Source organism: Pipra filicauda, unplaced genomic scaffold, assembly GCF_003945595.2.
Source record: "Pipra filicauda isolate LSUMZ 115617 unplaced genomic scaffold, ASM394559v2 scaffold262_size1072369_pilon, whole genome shotgun sequence".
In the NCBI taxonomy this organism is placed as follows: Eukaryota; Metazoa; Chordata; class Aves; order Passeriformes; family Pipridae; genus Pipra; species Pipra filicauda.
This window is the reverse complement of record NW_024104379.1, coordinates 359,431-377,226: the sequence shown is the minus strand read 5'-3', so window position 1 is coordinate 377,226 and position 17,796 is coordinate 359,431. Positions and strand designations below refer to the sequence as shown.

Genomic DNA, 17,796 nt, shown 5'->3' with positions numbered 1-17,796 from the left:
GGGATGACACAAAACAAATCCATTTTGGGTTGTACCTAGATGTCATAAAGAGGATGAAAACATGGTTTTCTGTGTCTGCTGATGGCTCAGCAGAACACAGCAGCTCAGACAGCAGTGGTGTCAGAAACATCTCCAGTGCTAATGATGATTACGCTTCCTGCAAATGTGGAACTTTTGGCAGAAGTATTTATCCTATGGTAGGTAAATGCCTGTTGGAAATGGTTTTGGTGAAAATGACTCTCCTGCTAGCAGCCGGGTGGGATAGGCTGCCTAACAAACTTCCTCTATTCTCTGTCTATCCTCTATTCTCATGAAGATAACTTGAGCTTTACGACCACACAAAGGCCTGCCCAACCTCGAGATTTTTTTTCTTTTTTTCATTTTGGAGAAACACAAGTTCAACGTACCTTACAAGTCATTTATTGAAAGATTACTGTTCCTCAGTTTAGTCAAATGTCAGCTACTAGTGTGCAGTTCCTGTGTGGTTGTGCCAGATTGATTTACAGACATGAGATGGAGTTACTGTGAAGTCTGGTAGGTAAATTCCTGTTTTCACAGATAAAAATGGAGGTAGAAGTTAATAGATGACTTTGATAGAGAACAGTCTTACAGGGCTCTGAACAAGAAGTATGTCCATAAAGTCAGGTACCAGAACAGGAAATGCGAGTTAATGCTGTGCCTCTTCATTTCCTCACACACACAGCTTCTTAAAATAAAAATATATTCCAAACTCTGCAAAGGTTTTGTAGAAAATCGAGTACTTTTTGGTTGTAGTTGTATGATCATTCAACCGACTTTGTTTTGCAAGGTGTTACAAAACACTTGATTTTGAGAGTTAAAGATGTGTGAAGAATGGGAATTGCAGTTGCTCTTGCTGTATTTATAGTGTAATATTCAAGTTTTTGCACTGTCCCTGATGTCTTCCCTGGACCTGCTAGAGGGGAGACCTAGGGCTGGAAATTAGGATGCAGCCTCTCTAGGAGACCATGAACCAGTGATTTAATACAGCATGTGCCTCAGGTCCCTGTCTGTGTAATTGGGAGAGTATTTCTTCTCAGGAAGTGAGGGCAATAAATCATTAAATCCCAGATGTTCCCGTGCCAGAGTGATTGAAATTTTCTCTACCCCTTAAAAGAGCAGGATCTGATTTATAAATCTCTTTAGCTCACAGGCTAAAATCTAACTCTTTAGAGAATTTTACTGGGTATCTTTTACCCAGGAAGAATCTAGATCAATATTTTCTGGGCAGAGAGGTGTGCATTTTCTTCTTTGTTTACCACTTGTAATTCCTCCTCGAGGAAGAACCAGAGCTGCAGCAGTCTTTGCTTTGACAAGACACCCTGCCATTAATCAGAAGTGGGATTATTAAAGTGCCCTTCCCCGCTAGTGAAAAAAAATCCACTTATAGAAATACAGTTTATAAAATACAATCTGTAACTGTCTCACCTAAACAGCCTTTTTGGAGACAAACATCACTGGTGCTGGAACTGCCTTGCCAGTCGCTTGCAGTGTCTCAGTGTGATACCAGCTCCATGCGACGCCCATAGCGCCCGGCCCTCACACCCCCCCCCAGCTGGGGCAGTGGGCTGAATGGGCTCAGAGAGACTGACAGCTTAGGAGGTGGTGATGAAAAGAGCAAGAAGTTCTGAAAAGAGAAATAGATTAAGGAATGAATGAGGAGAAATAGACTGATAAACCACAATCCCTTGCTTTCCAAGGCTTCCTCTTCACTCCTGAGCCTATGTGAGATGCACACAAGAGAATGTAGTGCTGCTGCTGCCTACCAGATACAGCAGATCATGTTCAGCTTGGGTTTAGCCCATCAAATTTGCTATTCTGGTGTCAGAGTTGGGTATAGTTGTGGGTCAGAGGAGAGAGCATGCAAAGGGAGTGGCTGGTGCTGGCCATGGATCCCCTGGGCATGGATGTAACCTACCATTTTCTTAGCAAGGCAAAGAAGACTTCTAAGAAAAAAAATCCAGTCTTAAGCAGGTGAGGTTTGCTGCCACACTTAGAATCATAGAATGTTAAGGGTTGGAAGGGATCTTAAAGATCATCTAGTTCCAATCCACGCTGCCATGGCCAGGGATACCTCCCACTAGACCAGGTTGCCCAAGACCTTATTCAACCTGGCCTTGAACACTGCCAGGGTTGGGGCACCCGCAACCTCTCTGGCTACCTGTTCCAGTATCTCACCACTCACACAGTAAAGAATTTCTTCCTAATGTCTAGCCTAAATTTCTCCTCTTTCAATTTGTACCCATTACTCCTTGTCCTATCACTACAGTTCCTGACAAAGAGTCCTTCTCTGGCTTTCCTGTAGGCCCTCTTCAGATACTGTAACGTTGCTATGAAGTCACCTTGCAACATTCTCTTCTCCTGGCTGAATAGCCCCAATTTTCTCAGCTTCTTTTAGGTCAAATTTACTAGAAGAGGGAGTGGATCTGTCTTGCTTCATGCCAGGCACTGCACCTCCTGTATCCTGTGCCATGCTGTGGCTGGGACCCTGCAGCTCCGTGCATCTCTTGTCCTATCTTGGTGACCCCACACACTGCTGCCACAAATAGTTTGCCACCTGACCTCTGGCTTTCATTAAAGGCACGTGAAATACATAATTTCCTGGAAAAGTACTCAAAATACACTTGCTTGCAATCATTTGATCCTCGATCCATAATTTCAGTTCATCAGTTAATTAATCATTTAATCAGTTAATAAGACTAATCATTCTTCCCTGGAAGATGCTCATGAGAACAGCCAGGATAAATTGCTCCCATCTGTTATTTCATTCTTGTCTCCCACTTCTCTGGTTTTGTGCTCTGTGTTGGTGTTAGCAGATCTGTAAAAAAGGGGCTTATTCCAGCACTGTAGCTGTTCCAGTCCAAATCCTTCACTGCCATCCTCCTCCCCTGCAGTTTGGGGCTTGTTGGAGAGCTGTCGCCCTGTGAGTTGTCGCTGAGTTGAGCTGCAACCTCCTCCTGCTGAGCTCGGACAATATACAGCTCAGGCAGTGTTACCAGGCGTTTGCCAGGTTTAAAGGGAGGAGAGCAAGCCCAAGCACCCAACCTGTCAGGGGCCTTTCCTAGAAAATAGATCATCTCTGCCTTGAAAATGCCTAGGAAAGCCTTAAGACAGGGGCTGCTTTCCAGCTTGCATGACTGTACTTCCACTCAAAGAGGCAGCTGAGGATTGGAAGACTAATGTTCACATTAAAACACTATTTTCCAGTAGTTCCTTTTATCATTCCTATAATAAATGCATCAAAAATAGACATTTGGGTTCCTTTTCCTCACCAAACACCCAGCACCTTGTGTGCCTGTGCCATATGCTTAGTCTCCACTTCTCCGTACTTTTTGACAAACCCAGAAATCAAGGGAAATAGTCCTCAGCCTTAACGCCTTCCCACTGCAGAGAACTCTGATGTTTACACACACCTCTTCAGGTCAGGCTCTTCTTCTGCAGTCACTGTCATCATCTTTAAAGCAGCAAAACTCATTGCTGGCTCCAGGGCTTTTGTTGCAACCAACCTTGGCCGTTTATGAGCTGGCTCCTACCACGGGCTGATGTTTACAGGCTGGGAAGCCCTCCATCCTTCCCTGTCCCTGTCCTTTGCATCCTGTCTTTCCCATGGCACTTCTATCTGCCTTCTCAGTCTGTTTTTCTCTCAGTCCAGGAGCTTTGCTGCAATGCGTGGCCTCCTTTCCAGCACCTTCATCCCTCTCCCTGGTGCTCTGGAGGCTGAACTGCCCTCCTCACGTGGCAGTTGCTCACCAGCTTTTTCAGGGAAATGCTTGATCGGATTTTCAGGAACCCTGGAAAAATGGCCGTAAAACAATTTTACTGTGTACATGATGTGAATCTGATTTTTAATTTGCCGCCTGTATGATCTAGTGAGGCTGGGAGCAGGTGGCACCTGGCAGATTCGCTGCACGTGTTCAGACCAGCCACGTCCATTCAGTAGGGTCCACACAAGGAATGTGCTGAGTTTATTGTTCTTGGTAGCAGATAGTGCTTCACTGTAAGGTTTTTTTCCCTCTTCATCCTCCTGCCATTCTGAGCTCTCGCTGGCTGCTGGGAGGACCATATTGCCCTCATGGACAGATAGAAACTGGGCAAGGGCAGGCTTACCCTTCTTAAACCATGCTGCTTCTGTAGGCTGGGCTCAGAAAGCATTGTCTGCTCCTTTCATGCTACCAGGAAAAGCAACAAATTTTTGGTGCACCCAAAAATTGTCTTTCTCTGAATTAGTGCTGTCTCTTGCCTGGTTTTGACTGTTTTTACCACCACTGTCAGAGCTTTTTCAAGGTTGCTATAGCTTTGATCATCAGGGTCTGGACCACGTGTATCATCAAAGAGGTAGTGTGTGTCACACTGCATCCACACCCTTGGCTGCTGAATACTGCCCTTTTCAGAGCTGTAGAAGGAGTCCAGGTCCAGCTGCCTCCCCGCAAACTGTCAGCAAGATTACCTCCTTTGATCTGCACTCAGCGCTGGATTTTATCCCAGCAGCCAACAGGCTAATTCCACAAGTTTATTCTACAAAGCTCAGTTAGAGCAGTTGGTGCCAGCAGCATCCCTGCTGGCTACAAGCCTGCATCAGGAGATGAAGGCTGGTGCAGTGGCTGGAGTATGAGCTTGGGAGTCCACAGGCTCAGCTGTAAATCACTGCTCTGTGGCTGTTTTCTAGGCCACACCAGTAAGCTTCTGCAGTGGGAACTTGTCACCTCCATGTTGCATGGGGAGGGACAACATTTTCCTGCCTCACCAGAGGAGAAATACAGTGGAGACAGAAGCTATCGGGAAGATGGGGAACCACATCAACGGAGGTAGAAGCAGGCCATGGCTGCTGCAGCTGGGAAATGCTGCATAGATCCAGCTGGACCTGCAGAAGGCAAGAGGATGGTGCCCTGGGTGATGGAAGGTTCAAGGCACACCATGCCTTCTCAGCACTTAGTGGTTTGCTTTTCAGCTGCAGGAGCCCTGCTCCACGGCCTGCAGTTATCCAATGCCTGTGTTACATGCAAAGCTGCCCTCAGAAGTGATGCAGATGTGAGCAGAGCTATGAGCAACACGGGCTTTCTTTACAAGGGCCCTTGCCCAGCACAGAAATGCCCACGGTTATTTCCTTCAACATCATCAGTGTTAGAGTAACTTCTGTAAAAAATCAGAATCTTCTGGGCTAAGCATGCTGTGCAAATGCTCCTACCTGGCTGGTCCCTCTTCTGCTAAGTTTAATGTTTATGCCAGCCAGGAAAAGGGGTCTAAGCAGAATATCAGGAGGCAGGAAGAGAGTCCAAGCAATTTCTGCTAGGGAGCAGAGTCAAATCCCATTTGCACAAGACCTGATTATTGTGGCAGTAAGGAGTGAAAAGCAGATGCTACCTATGTATAATATACTGTTCCCCTCCCAAGGACTCTCAGGAAGGTCCTCACAAAAGAGAACAGCAGCAAGGGACATGCAGCAGCCCAGCATGTCTGTGGTTGCCATTCCCTTCCCTGCTCCTTGGTAAGTCAGAGACAGGGCTGGCCGACACGCTTGGCCGCGGACAAATGTGCCTCTTGGGGTACGGGGAGTGCGGAGGGTACAGGGAGTGCGGAGCCTCAGGGCCACTCCTTTCTCTCCTCTTGAGCAGATTTCAGCGCCATCTGCTCTATTCTGTCTTTGGAGGAGTCAGCCGGGTGCTTTTGTCCCTTCTGGCAAAGCTGTGCTGCGTATGTCCCCCATCGGGTGTCAGGTACCCTGAGGCAGCTGGGAAGGATGCACACTCTCAGCCTTGCTCCAGAAAGCTCCCACTGCAGCAGCCCAAGGTCTTTCTTTCTCTCCTTTTCCCTATCTGCAGCCTGTTCCTCTGGATGAGACACTTCCCAAGGTTGCAGCTGATTCCCAAGGTCAGGCCCAGGCTTTGCTTGTAGCCCCTACAGGAGGGGATGGGAAGGGGTTTAGGCTGGGAATCGACCCTCTGTTCATCGCTTACTCCCCAAAAGGGCCCATGAGCAGTGCCAGGTACTTGGGGGAGAGTAATAGGGGAGAAGGAGACATGGGGCAGCCATGGGGCTCACTGACCTGGGAACTGCGCTGTGGGATTGGTCTTTACTCTGCATGTGTAAAGTATCACTTCACTAAACACTCCTGGATGATCCCTGGTAGGCATCAGTCAGAGCTGCAGAGTTTAGGGTAGGAGAGGTGGGTGAACTTGCTGATGACATGCGGCTGGCTGGGACATGCTGCCTCGAACCTCATGGCCACACCAATCTCACAGTAAGAGCTTTGTTGTCTGCTCTCCCCTCCGAAAATCATACCTGCCTGTCCCAAGTGGGACTAAGCTGAACCCCCAGGTAAATTACATCATTGTGTCCTCTCTGAGCTGCTGGAAGGAGAGGGGGAGGGAATGAGGGAAAGCTGGTAGTGAGGAGCCCTGGCAGAGTAGAAAAGGCCACTGGTCACCCCTGTGCATCAGGAGGACAGCGGGCAAGGGTCCCTCCCAGTGCTGCATCTCCTGTGGGAGCTGTGGGGCTGCTCCAACTCCCACACAGTGCGGCTGTGAGGCTCCGCTGCTGTGCCGAGTTCGTCCCACGGGATGGCACTGCCTGCTCAGGAACAGGCAGCCCGGCCAGCGCTCCTGGCAGGCATAAATGCAGCAAATTAAACGGTGCTGGCAGATTCTGATTGACAGGTCCCTAGAGAGCAAAGTCCCTTGTTTTTTCCATCCCTGAGGGGATCAGGAGCAGCAGGAGGAGCAGCAGCAGAGAAAACCCTTTCCCAAGCCCAGTGCTTTGCCCTTGCAGATCTGTTTCTGGGACTCAGCCCATAACTGTGTATCTTGACCCCTTTGCTGAAGCTGCCGGTATCGGGCCAGCCAGCTCCTTCACTGCGGACTTTCCGCAATGTCAGGAGCTGACTGCTGCGGAGGATGCTGAGGCTGCCTCATCTGAGCCCTTGTTGCATCCATGAGCCATGGCGCCCTTGTCGCTCCATGCCCGGAGTGCAAGGCCCGGAGGTTTCAATAAAGGGCAAGCAAAATGAGGCCAGCAGTGTTTGGCGTCATTCGCACGTTACTCCTCTCCACGGTGTAAAACAGGCACAAATGACAACACTCTACCAGAATGGTTCATGTCTGCGTTGGCTCTGCCAGAGCCAGGTCAAAGCTGGGATTTGCAGCCAGGAAGATGAAGGCAGTCACTCACCTCCTGCTGCTCCAGTAGTGGGAAGCAGCATGGCCCATTAGGGTCCTAGGTCCTCTGTAAGGGTCCTCATTGCTGCTCCATGTCTGAGAGGTCCTCAGCACCCTTTACCAGCCAGTGGTTGGTGGCTTTAGAATGGAGTAGCCACTATAGACACTGAGACATCATAGATGCCCTGCCTACCCTTTTGGGCATAGATCCCCAGGTAAAGGTCTTTTTACAACCTGTCCCAAGTCCTGGGGGCTGGTCCCTGTCCCCTCTCTCAGGCTGGAGGGGAGTTCCTCATCTACATGGGGCATTTTGGCTGCACAGCTGCTCTAGAGCTCTGTAGAGCCACGAAAGTGTGGTACAGGTATGCTTGGTTTGATCAGGACTCCTTGTAAATGCCCCAGCTGAGTGAGGAGCTGCACACTGTTCAGCAGCCCACACATGGTCCAGCTCCATGCTTCAGTTTAGCAAGAGGGATGACTTGTTCCACATTCTTGGAGGTAAAACTCAGGGTGGTGGCATTTAATTCACCTCTGCTTAATCTGTATAGGCCCTACTCAAATTTTACCCTTCACCTGCCTCCCTTCCCTACCAAAACTGTTACCTCTTCTTTCTATCTCTCTGGAAGGTATCCAGAAGAGCCTAGGGAGATGAGGGGAGAAGCTTCCAGCAGCTGGAAGGCAGCTGGGAAGGGGATGCCAAGTTTTCTGGAGCCATCTCTACCCTTGGGGATACTTCCATTCAGATAGCCTGTCCTTTGCCATCCTTGCTCACTTAGCAGCTTTTGTTATGTTGACTGTACCTCTTCACAGACACCCTTTCTTCATTAGCTCTCATTCTCAAACCTTTCTCTGTCCTTGGCCTCAGTGCTTGGCTTTTAAAAGGTAAGATATGGAGCTGTCTTCTTTCCTCATGGCAGTCCTCACACACAAGCAAGACAGCAGGCTTCTGTGTCTGAAGCTTGGCCTCTCTCTGTAGTCATCTGGCACTAAAAATTATCTGCAGAGAAAAATACTGGGCTCCATACCTGGGTCTTAATATCCTCCGCACCAAACCATAATTACTAATTACCACTCCTAGGTGTTTAAACCATTTCAATGATGCTATTAAATGCCCAACGTTCATTTAATAGCCAGGTATCTGGGTTTCCCCACAGAGGAGCTCTCAGAGCATCTCCCACAAAAGCAAAACCCAGCCAGCCCTGGCTGTGGTCCATAAGAGAGAGGCAGCAGAGGAGCGGCAAGCGCATGTTGACAGCACATCCACACATGTGAGGACCTGGGCATTACTCAGTAGCAAGTGCTCCCTTGTCCAATACCATTCCCCAAAGGATCCCCCTCTTCAGCCATGCTCTGCCTCTGTGTGATGAAGACCCGGCACCCCTGCCAGTGCAGGCCAGCATCCCCTGGGGAGTGCCTGCCCTCTCAGATCTTTTGCCAGAGCCATCCTTGCAGATTGCTCTGAGTAGGGCAGCACTCTTCCTGGCAGATGCCCTACCTGCCTTCTATCCATCCCTTGCCAGCATTTCAGAGCATGTCCTCAGATTTGGAGGGGGGCTGTCAGAAAGCAGCCCCATGCAGGGCAGGCACTGCATTCCTCTGGTACCTGAAAGCAGGGAATGACCATTGGCCCAAATAGGTCCTGAGGCTGGAGTCTGATGGGGATGTAGCTGAAAGGCATCAGACCGGACTTTGCTTGCTCCGCCTTCACTCCTGCTGTCCTGCAAGGGGCCTGCTGTCTGTCCTCCCCCGCTGCTGGGGCTTGGGACTGGGGCAGGAACTTTTCCAACACAAATATTTTAACTGACCTCTCAGTCACGAGTCTCTGGCATCCACAGGACCTCAGTGGCTCAGTGCTGTGGAGGAGAAGATCCTGGTGCCCTGCTCACCTCTGGCATACCAGAGCACACAGTCAGAGCCTGCCAGAGCACACCTTCCACTGGGAGAGGCAAGCAAGTGATGTGGGGAGCACTGAGACCTAGAGGGAGCACAGGATAACATTTTAGGGTTTCTCACCTACCCAAGTGTTAATGTGCTCTGGGAGAGATGGGGAATGAGGGCTTCTGCCCACGCACAAGTTGTTTGCTTTCAATGTTGCCCCTCTAAGACATCACTTAATATGACATTAATTAGTGTTTGCAAAGTGCTTTGAACATGAAAAGGGCTGTGTAAGTGCTGAATATTAGTATTAATTATTATGGCATGGAGGCTGGCTCTGTCTGAGGAGCATTCCCCACACCTAATTTCAGGCTGGTGCTGTTTCCCTGTCTCTCCTACTCTGTTGCCTCATCCACAAAAGCCAGATAGAGAAGGGCAGAAGCATGTGTACAGTACGAGGAAGGAACCCCTCATGGAGTGGTGCAGGAGGGCTGAGCCATGCACTCCCTTCACTCCAGGCAGGACACTGTGTGGGAAATGTAACCACATCTCTGCACTGCCCCGCTGTCATGAGGGAGGATGAGCGAGCACCCTCTCGGCCCAGGCTCTGCAGCAGGCAAGGATTGGAAACATCACAGGGAGGATGGAGAAGATGCAGGGGGATTCCTCCAGCTCATCCTACCCATGCCTGAGTGGAAGCACCCAGCACCGGTGGAGGTTTCAGACCCAGGCAAGGGGATGAGGAGGGGGGTGAGAAGGTTTTGGGGTCTCTGAGCTAGATGCGGTAGGAGGGCGGCTGCATCCTAGACGTGCACGTGGCAGGGCTGGGAGCTCCCTGATGTCCCCCAGACAGGCGCCTGGCCTGCTTTGCTGCCTCTCCCCTCCTTGTGCCCTCCTTCTTGGTGAGGTTGCTCATGGGAAGGGTCCCTGGAGGAGGAGCAGAAGTGGGTCGTTGGGTTGCCCCAATTACCTTGGCAGTGAAGTGTCCTGCCAGCTGGCCCGTGAAATGTACAGGGCAAGTGTTAGGTGCTACCAGGGGCCCAGAGAAGAACGGTGAGCTGGGGGAGGTTGTCCTGGAGAGGTCCAGGGAGGGCCAGAGTGGGGACCCATACGTGCTGGCCAGTGGATACAGATGCTGAGCACCAGTATCAACCTGTGTGAGGTGCATTGGGTGGTGGGTAGGACCGTGGTGCTGTGATTGCACTGCAATACATCAGTGTCTGATGGGACACCTGGAGCCACATGTGCCTTCACCCTGCTGCCCCCCTGCTGCTGACAAATTAACTCCTCTGGTCCCACCTGCTCATTCAACCTGTGGTCTTACTTGCCTACCATGGGTCAGACCCTGGCCACACTTCAGAGAAGCTTTATCACTCAGGTGGCTGTCCTTCTGTGTCACCCCTCTGAGTTAGTGGTCACAGAGTCTAATGGGGATTCCAGTCTGCTTCAGAAGGCCACGGAGGGTCTCATGCAAGTGAGAGCCCAGCACAGGGTGAGGGGATCTCAGCTGGTTGGTGGCATCCCTGGGGCTGATGGTGAGTGAGAGGTGAGGGGACATGCCAGGAACCTAGTCCCTTTTGTGGGGATCTCAACTCCCTGTGCTGCTGCCACCTCACCCATTTCTGGGTCTGCACCTCCAACTGTAAGTAATCCCCCTGCTCCGGGCTCCTGCGCTGAGCATTTCTACCAGACAGCCACTTCCCAGCTACTGAGGACATTGCCAGAAATCCCATGAATGGCTGAACAAAACTTCAAAACAGTGCTAGGCTCACTTTCTTTTTCCCTTTTGAGCCCTCTAATCTGTGTGAATTCTCAGCTTGCCGGTAATTCTTGGCTTGCTGCCATAGATCCACTGTCTTCCAGTGGGAGTTGGGGCATCAGCCCTTGTGGTATCTCCACCCTGAGAAGAATGGAACAAGAGGGTAGATACTGGAAGCTAAACAGGGGCTGGAGCAGATGTTTTGGAGGGCAGCAGGGAAAGACCACATGTGTGACTTGAGTTTATCCACACTTACTTCAGAAAAAGTTGTGGCAAAGCCCTCTCCTCTTGCTTTGTCCGTTCTCCTTGTATCTTGAAGGCCATCTTGAAGCAAGACTATCCACTGAATTGCCAATGAGGACAAAATTATCCACAATAGTTGATTTTCTTGCTTGGTTTTGAAGTACTCTTCTGGCACAGTGAGACAATAGATGCCCCCAATAAATCCACATAAACAAGGACCAAGTTATAAAAAAAAAAATCTTTATTTCATGTACCAGGATTTTTTTTTTGTTATTTTCTCTTTTTAAAATTTTTTTTCTTTTTAACAGTCTGAAAAAAACCACGAGATAAAGAAAATGGAGGTTGGTTTCTTGTACTGGTTTGAGCTGGACATGAGCAACATCCCGGGAAAAAATCTTCCCCTCCAGCTCTTACCTCCTGCACACGCTCTTCCGGCGCACTCCCTCACTCTCTCTTTCCCATCTGGCCCTGGGGGCGTACTCAGCCCTGTGAATGCTCCCCAGCTCCATTCAGTGTTGGGTGGGTGAGGGTCGCTGGGGATGGAAACCCCAACACTGCCTTCCCTCTACATTGGGTTCTGGGGAACTGGCTTTAACTTATTCCGCGGGGGGCATTGGAGGGGGTGGGATGTCCCCTCTGAGTCTTTTTTAAAGGATTGGAGGGCCATGGGAGGGCATGTCAGTGGTGGTGGTGGTGGGTCTGAACACCCAGCCAAGGGGCTCCCATCCAGCTCTTGCCCTGTGATGCTGTTTTTGGGGGTGATCCTGTCCTACTGCTGCCCCCTGCCATAGCCCAGAGCAGGGAAGGGGAGTTAAAGTATCAGTGGGTCGGTGGGAAGCAGGGAAGATCTGGCTGCTTTAAAGCAGAAACCCCACTGGGGTCTGAAGTGAGGACTGTGCAGCTCCTAAAACTGGAGCAGCAGGAATGGGGACGGAAAAAAAGTCGAAAAGTGGGTCTGAGTTGCCGAAGGGCTCGGTGGACCCATCCTGCAATCCCTTGGCTTTGTGCCTGCCCGGAGCACTGCCACTTTTGGGTAGCAGCCCTAAAGGGGGCCTGTCCTTGCTCTGGGCTGGCCAGTGTCTCAGGGGGTGTCACAGGGGTCCCCCCGCTCTCCCCTGCTGGCACCTCCCCTCCTGCCTCTGTCAGCAGCGACTATTATGGGGGGAGCTGGATTAAAAGCTGGCACCCCTGTGTCCTGTTCCCCCATCATGGCAGGGACAGAGGGGGCGGCAGCCAGGCCAAAGATCCCAGGGCAGAATGGTGGGGACCCAGTTTGCCTTGCTGCTGTGGGGGAGACCATGGCAGCCATGGACCATCAGGAGAGGGGTGGGGAGAACAACAAAACCCAGCAGGCGTGGAAACACCCGATGGCTCCGCACCTCTCCCTGGCGTGGAGGCTGGGACGTGGGGGGCTCAGGCCCGGAGCAGGGCACTCTCTGGGATGGGGACTGGGAGGCTACATGAGTCGAGGCCAAGCAGTTTGCAGCTGATATTGGCTCAGGGTCGGCTGGTTTTGCCCAGGGGAGGACAGGAGCTATTTCAGGGGTCTGCTGGGTGGGCCTCACCACATCCCCACATGGCTGCGGCCCCACTGGTGGGACGTAAGGGGGATCTGGAAAGATTTGGGCAGTGCATGGCCACCCTGGGGAGCCTCTGGAGCATTCACAGGAGAGCACGTGCACACCAGGGCACAAGTGTGTGAGCATGGGCACACATGTGTGTGCGTGCTGCCCTCCCCCCCAGCATCCCATGTGTTTCCCCCCAGCATCAACATCCTGAAGGGATGAGAGCCCTAATTCCCATCCACCAGCCCCCCCCTCTACCTGTGCCTCCCACACAGCTCCCCATTGCCTCTTTTCCTTTTTTTTTTCACAGTTTAAAGCTGAAGAAAACAAAAATGAAAAGAAAAAATACTATCTGTTCTTCTTGCAAGTAAATCCACTTATTATATTTACATTTATTTATAGCTGTTTTTTCATTAAAAAAATTGCCACTTTTTTTAAGAAACCTTTTTTGTCCTTTTTTTTTTTTTTTTTTGTCTCTGTGTATGTCTTTATTTACTGTGTCTGTTTGCTTTTTGCACTGTCACCATTGACCCCGGGGTCCCCAGGGCTGGGGAAGTGGAGACCCCCCTGGGGACACTGCGGAAGGGTGACTCAGCATCAGCTCCTGCACTCCCTAGGGGCAGGAGTCACCCTAAACCCCTACAGACCTGTGGAGGACAAGCAGATCCCCACGGATCCCAGGGGAATGGATTGGATCCCCATGGATCTTGGGGGAGCAGAGTGAGTCATGGTTGATTCTGGCATCCAGGGTCCTCCATAACTGGCCCAAGGACACCGAAGTCGTCGATGGCTGAGCCCTATGCTCTGTCCCCCAAGGAGCCTGTGATGGGTTAAGGGTAAGTGGGAAACAAACGATAAAATTAAAGAATAAAACCCCCCAAAATTCAAAAAGCTGCCTCCTCCTCCTCTTCCTCCCACTTGATTTATTGTCATTTGTTATTTCTTGGTTCCCTTTTATTTTTTTTAATCTGTTTTTATTAAATGTTAAAATAATGGTACATGGGAAATCATGCATTTTCTTTTAAATTTATTTCTATTTTTTAAATCTCTTTCTCTCAGTTTTAAAGTTTTTATTTTTTTTCCTTTTTTCTTTTGCTTTTTTTTTGCGAATTTTTTTCACTGTTGTCTCTTTCCTCATGTTTCCTTTTCATTTGTCTGTTTTTTTTGTTCACTCGCTTGTTTGTCTGCTTGTCTGCTTGTTCGTTCGTTGTTTTTTTATTCTTTTTTTGTCAGTTTTTTGTTTGCTTTTGTTGTTTTTTTTCTGGATTTTTTTTTTTTTTTTTTTTTTTTTTTTTTTGCATTGGGAAGGTCCCCACCCCACCAAGGGGCGCTTCCACCTCCTCCTTCCCACCCACCTGCTGCCCCCTGCCCCTTTCCACCCTCCCCACCCTGCAGCCCACCCCATCTCCTCCTGCCCATTCCTGCCCCATTTTCAGCTCCTGGCGACGGCTTCATACCGGGGTGGTCCGGCGGTTGGCTGTGTTGGTGTGGATAGAGTCCTTGTTCTCTTTCTGGATACAGTTGTGAACCTGGAGGAAACTGTTATCCCTGTCAGAGTTGTAGGTGGCGGTGGGGGTGGTGCTTGCCTTCAGCGGGTCCCTGGTGAGGGTGTACATCGAGATCTCTGTTGATGGGAGGGTGTTGAACCCTTTGATCCCGACGGGAGAGGCATCCCTGGAGTGTGAAGGCTCGGTGGAGCGGGAGCTGGAGCGACTGCGTCTCTGATAGCGGTACCGGTAGCTGGGGATGCGGGTGATGGCGGAGGACTGGAGGTAGTCCGTGGCACGAGCATTGGCGCGCAGCTGTTTGTGCCGGTCTATGAACATGTGGACAGCCAGCACTCCCACCATCTCAGCTATAATGAAGGACAGGGCCCCAAAATAGAAGGACCAGCCGTAGGAGTAGCTGTTCTTCTTGGAGTCACTCTTAGAGGGGTCTCCAGCGTTGGCTGATATGTATACAATGATGCCAATTATATTACTCAAACCTGCAGGGGAGAGAGAATGAGATGCCAGGAGGGTCACACAGGGCAGTGGTGGAGGCATCAGGTTGAATCCCTGCTCCTGAGAGGCAGGGATGGGAGATGCCCCAGTCACCCATCCCCTCCCAGGGGGCAGCTTTCCTTGGGAAAGTCAGGCAAAACTCTCCTCATGTGCCTGCCGCATCCCCGGACTGCACTCCCGGCTGGTCCCTGAGAGATGTCAGATATAGGGAAACACACCCTCCATCAGCTCCCAAGCAGTTGGAAAGCCCCTGCCTGCAGGGCACTGGTGCCTGCCTCTGCTAGGCAAGCAGGGTGGGTGGCGAGGCACCCTTGGGAGGCTGCTTTCACCCTGAATAAGGCTCATCAGGGCTGGGAAATACACACACTTCTGCCTAGGCAACTGTACTCCGGCGGATACCCCAGCTAGGCAGCCCCCCATTCCCTGGAGCCCACCTCTGGGGCATTCAGCCTGTGCATCCCTTTACCTGCAGACACGAAGAAGATGCCGGCACTAAGGATGATGTTGTGTCGGGTTTTGTAGAACTCGCTGGCTGCAATGCAGAGTCCACCCATGAAAAGCAGAATCACACTCAGGATCGGGAAAATACTAGAGGCTCTAACAGCCCCTGCAGAGGAGAGAGGGAGGAGGGGAGGGACAGAAAGAACAGCAAGTACGTTTTGTGAGTGGGGGTGAAGAGGAGAGACAGAGGGCAATGTGCGGTAGAGGAGTAATTTAAGGAGAGATGAAGGCATTGAGGGATGGAGGGAGGGAGAGAGAAACAAAGTGTGTCAGAAAAAGAGAGTGGTCCACAGCAACTTTCCCCTGCCCCGGCCACTGCTGCTGCTGTGAAGCCAGTGGCCTGGCACGGGGAGACAGAGGGGGCTGTGAGACTAGTGGCTGAGCTGGGAGCCCAACTGTGCTGTCTGTTCCCCTTCACACTGTCTTTTCCTCTGCTTTTGAGGGGACTGGAGGGGAAGCCCAGGCACCATTCAGCTTCTATTCTTGCGGGGTGCTGCTGCTCGAGCCTGCTCTTCAAAGAACAGCAACCCAAATGCTTCCTGCAGAGCTGCTCAATCTCGAATCCTCCTGAAAGGGCATGAGCATCTCAAGGAGAGGTTTTTTTTCAGTACTGAGGAGCTCCTGGTGCTGTACACTGCTCTGCAGCTGCAGAGAGGACTGAGAAGCGAAAGTCCCAGCCCTGTGCACTGAAACGCGAGGCTTATCCTAGTGATTAAATGACTGGGATCCTTCCAGAGGGCAGTGATGGGTTTGGATGTGCCAGCTCCCACACACGCACACTCTCCATCGGTCAATACGGGAAGAGCTCAGCCAGCAGAGGGCAATGGCATAGATGCATGTATATTCTCATATGTGCATGCAAAACATACCCCAAAGCTTCTGGGGGGCCTCACTCATATTCACGCAGTGAAAGGCCAGGACTGTGTGTACGCACGCCCACGCACACATGCACACATGCACACACTGCTCATGGGCAGTTCGGGGGGAGCCAACGGTCTGCTGGAGCTTGTGTTGTGAATATTCGTGGTTTTTTTTAACTAGGAAGGCCTTCTCCCCTCCCTTCACAAGAGAAAATAAGCCGTTAAAGTGTGAAATGAAGCCTTGCTTGATAAAGGAACGTATCAGACAGGCTGGTGCAATTCTGCTTGTGGAGCAAAGATCTGTAAAGGGGGATGAAAGCTAATCCTTCCTTGCCTGCAAGAATGAACCCTACTGAAGCAAACACAGGACTTTTTCCTAAGGGGTCAGAGACCATGCTTCAAAGACCCTGTTGGCTCTGGATCCTACCAGGCACAAGCAATTGGCTCTTTGAGGGGGGCCTAGCCCACTCCCTCTGCATGGGGAATGCAGAAGGCAGGGACAAACCTCTCTCATCTGGCTGTGTGTCAGGGAACAGGATAGCAGAAATAACCATTTTAACAGCTTCTGGAATGTAAGGTGGGACTTGACAATGGGAAGCTTAAATGGCAGGAAGCTAACATCAAGCCGACACCCACTGTTCAGAGGGTTTCTAGAGGATTGGTTGCTCAGTCCTGCAGCCTGGTCCTTACTACGTCAGTTTTATCTGTCTTAATTCTAAAATTCACCCTTGTTGAGAGAACACAAGGTTGCCGACTGACATGGGGAGCTGTGGGTGTTGTATGACAGGGGAGAACAGAAGCCTTACTCAGCCCCTCAGGAGAGGGGCCAGTAAGAGAGGGGTAGAATCTCCTCCAGTCTTCCTGGGTCCAGAGCCTGTAGCCTAAAGAGAAGGGGATGGTGTTCGTATGGTCTCTTATATCATCTGTGTCTTCTAGCGAAGAAATGCAGAGATGCTTCTGCTTCCTCTCTGACAACAGGCATTTGATTTCAAAAAGCCCAAGACACTTTATGTGGATGGCTGGCAGAAGTAAAGTCTAAGCCCTTCTAGCCAGGCCATGGACACTGCCCCGTAATTGTCCTCGTCCCCTGAATGAGGGAACTGCCTAGTCTGATATTGTTCCTGCCAGTGCCACCAGGCATCGCCCATGCAGAGCACCCAGGGACTTTGGTTTGGCAGAAGTTCTGGGAAGAAGCTGTTCAGTGGGGTCCTTCTCCAAGCACGTCTAAGCCAGAAGAAATCCCACTTCCCTCAGGAATGACCCAAGTAGTCCTTTATTGGCTTGCCAAATCCCTCTTTGAACCTGGTTCTTTCTGAAAGAGGGCTCTACCCTGGGGACAATGTCAGGTCCTGATGCTGGGCCAATTTTTGTCTTCAGATCTTGTTCTCTCCGAGGGAACAGACCCATCCTTCTTGAGATGTTTGGCCCCTTCCCTCAACTCTTTTTTTCTGAAGTGCAGCTGATGCTGCAAGCACCTTCCTCGCTCCCAAACAGCTCTGCAAGGGCTGGTTTGCCCTCAGAGGCAGCCTGCACAGTCGCTGTGCCAAACTGGATCAAACGCCTGTCTTCAGCTCTGCCGTTCAGGGGCCGTGCAGCAATTAAGAGACCAGTGCTGCAGAAAGGCAGCCGAAAGAAGCAATCTCCCTGTGTTATTTACAGTTTACAGTGGATGGAGAACTGTTTGAGAAACCAAGAGGAAGCAGCATAAGATCTGCCTCTTTTCACATACAAATGAGCCTCACAGATCCTAAATTATCTCTCTCCTCCCTGCCGCAGGGCTGGGTCTCCACATCTGGCTTGGAGCACGCCCAGATGACAAGG

General features: G+C 50.8%; 1 protein-coding gene across 2 annotated transcripts in view; it reads right to left on the bottom strand.

Annotated features, from left to right (window-relative positions):
- Nucleotides 1–13,999: 13,999 nt before the first annotated feature.
- Nucleotides 14,000–17,796, bottom strand: part of CACNG2 (calcium voltage-gated channel auxiliary subunit gamma 2) — a 52,100-nt gene continuing 48,303 nt past the window's right edge. For both annotated transcript variants that reach the window (XM_027715281.2, XM_027715280.2), the window contains 2 exons: nt 15,081–15,221; nt 14,000–14,598 (listed from right to left, as the gene is read on the bottom strand). In XM_027715281.2, coding sequence (XP_027571082.1) covers nt 14,063–14,598; nt 15,081–15,221 — 677 coding nt within the window. In that variant the 3' untranslated portion in view covers nt 14,000–14,062. The remainder of the gene's footprint in view (nt 14,599–15,080; nt 15,222–17,796) is intronic.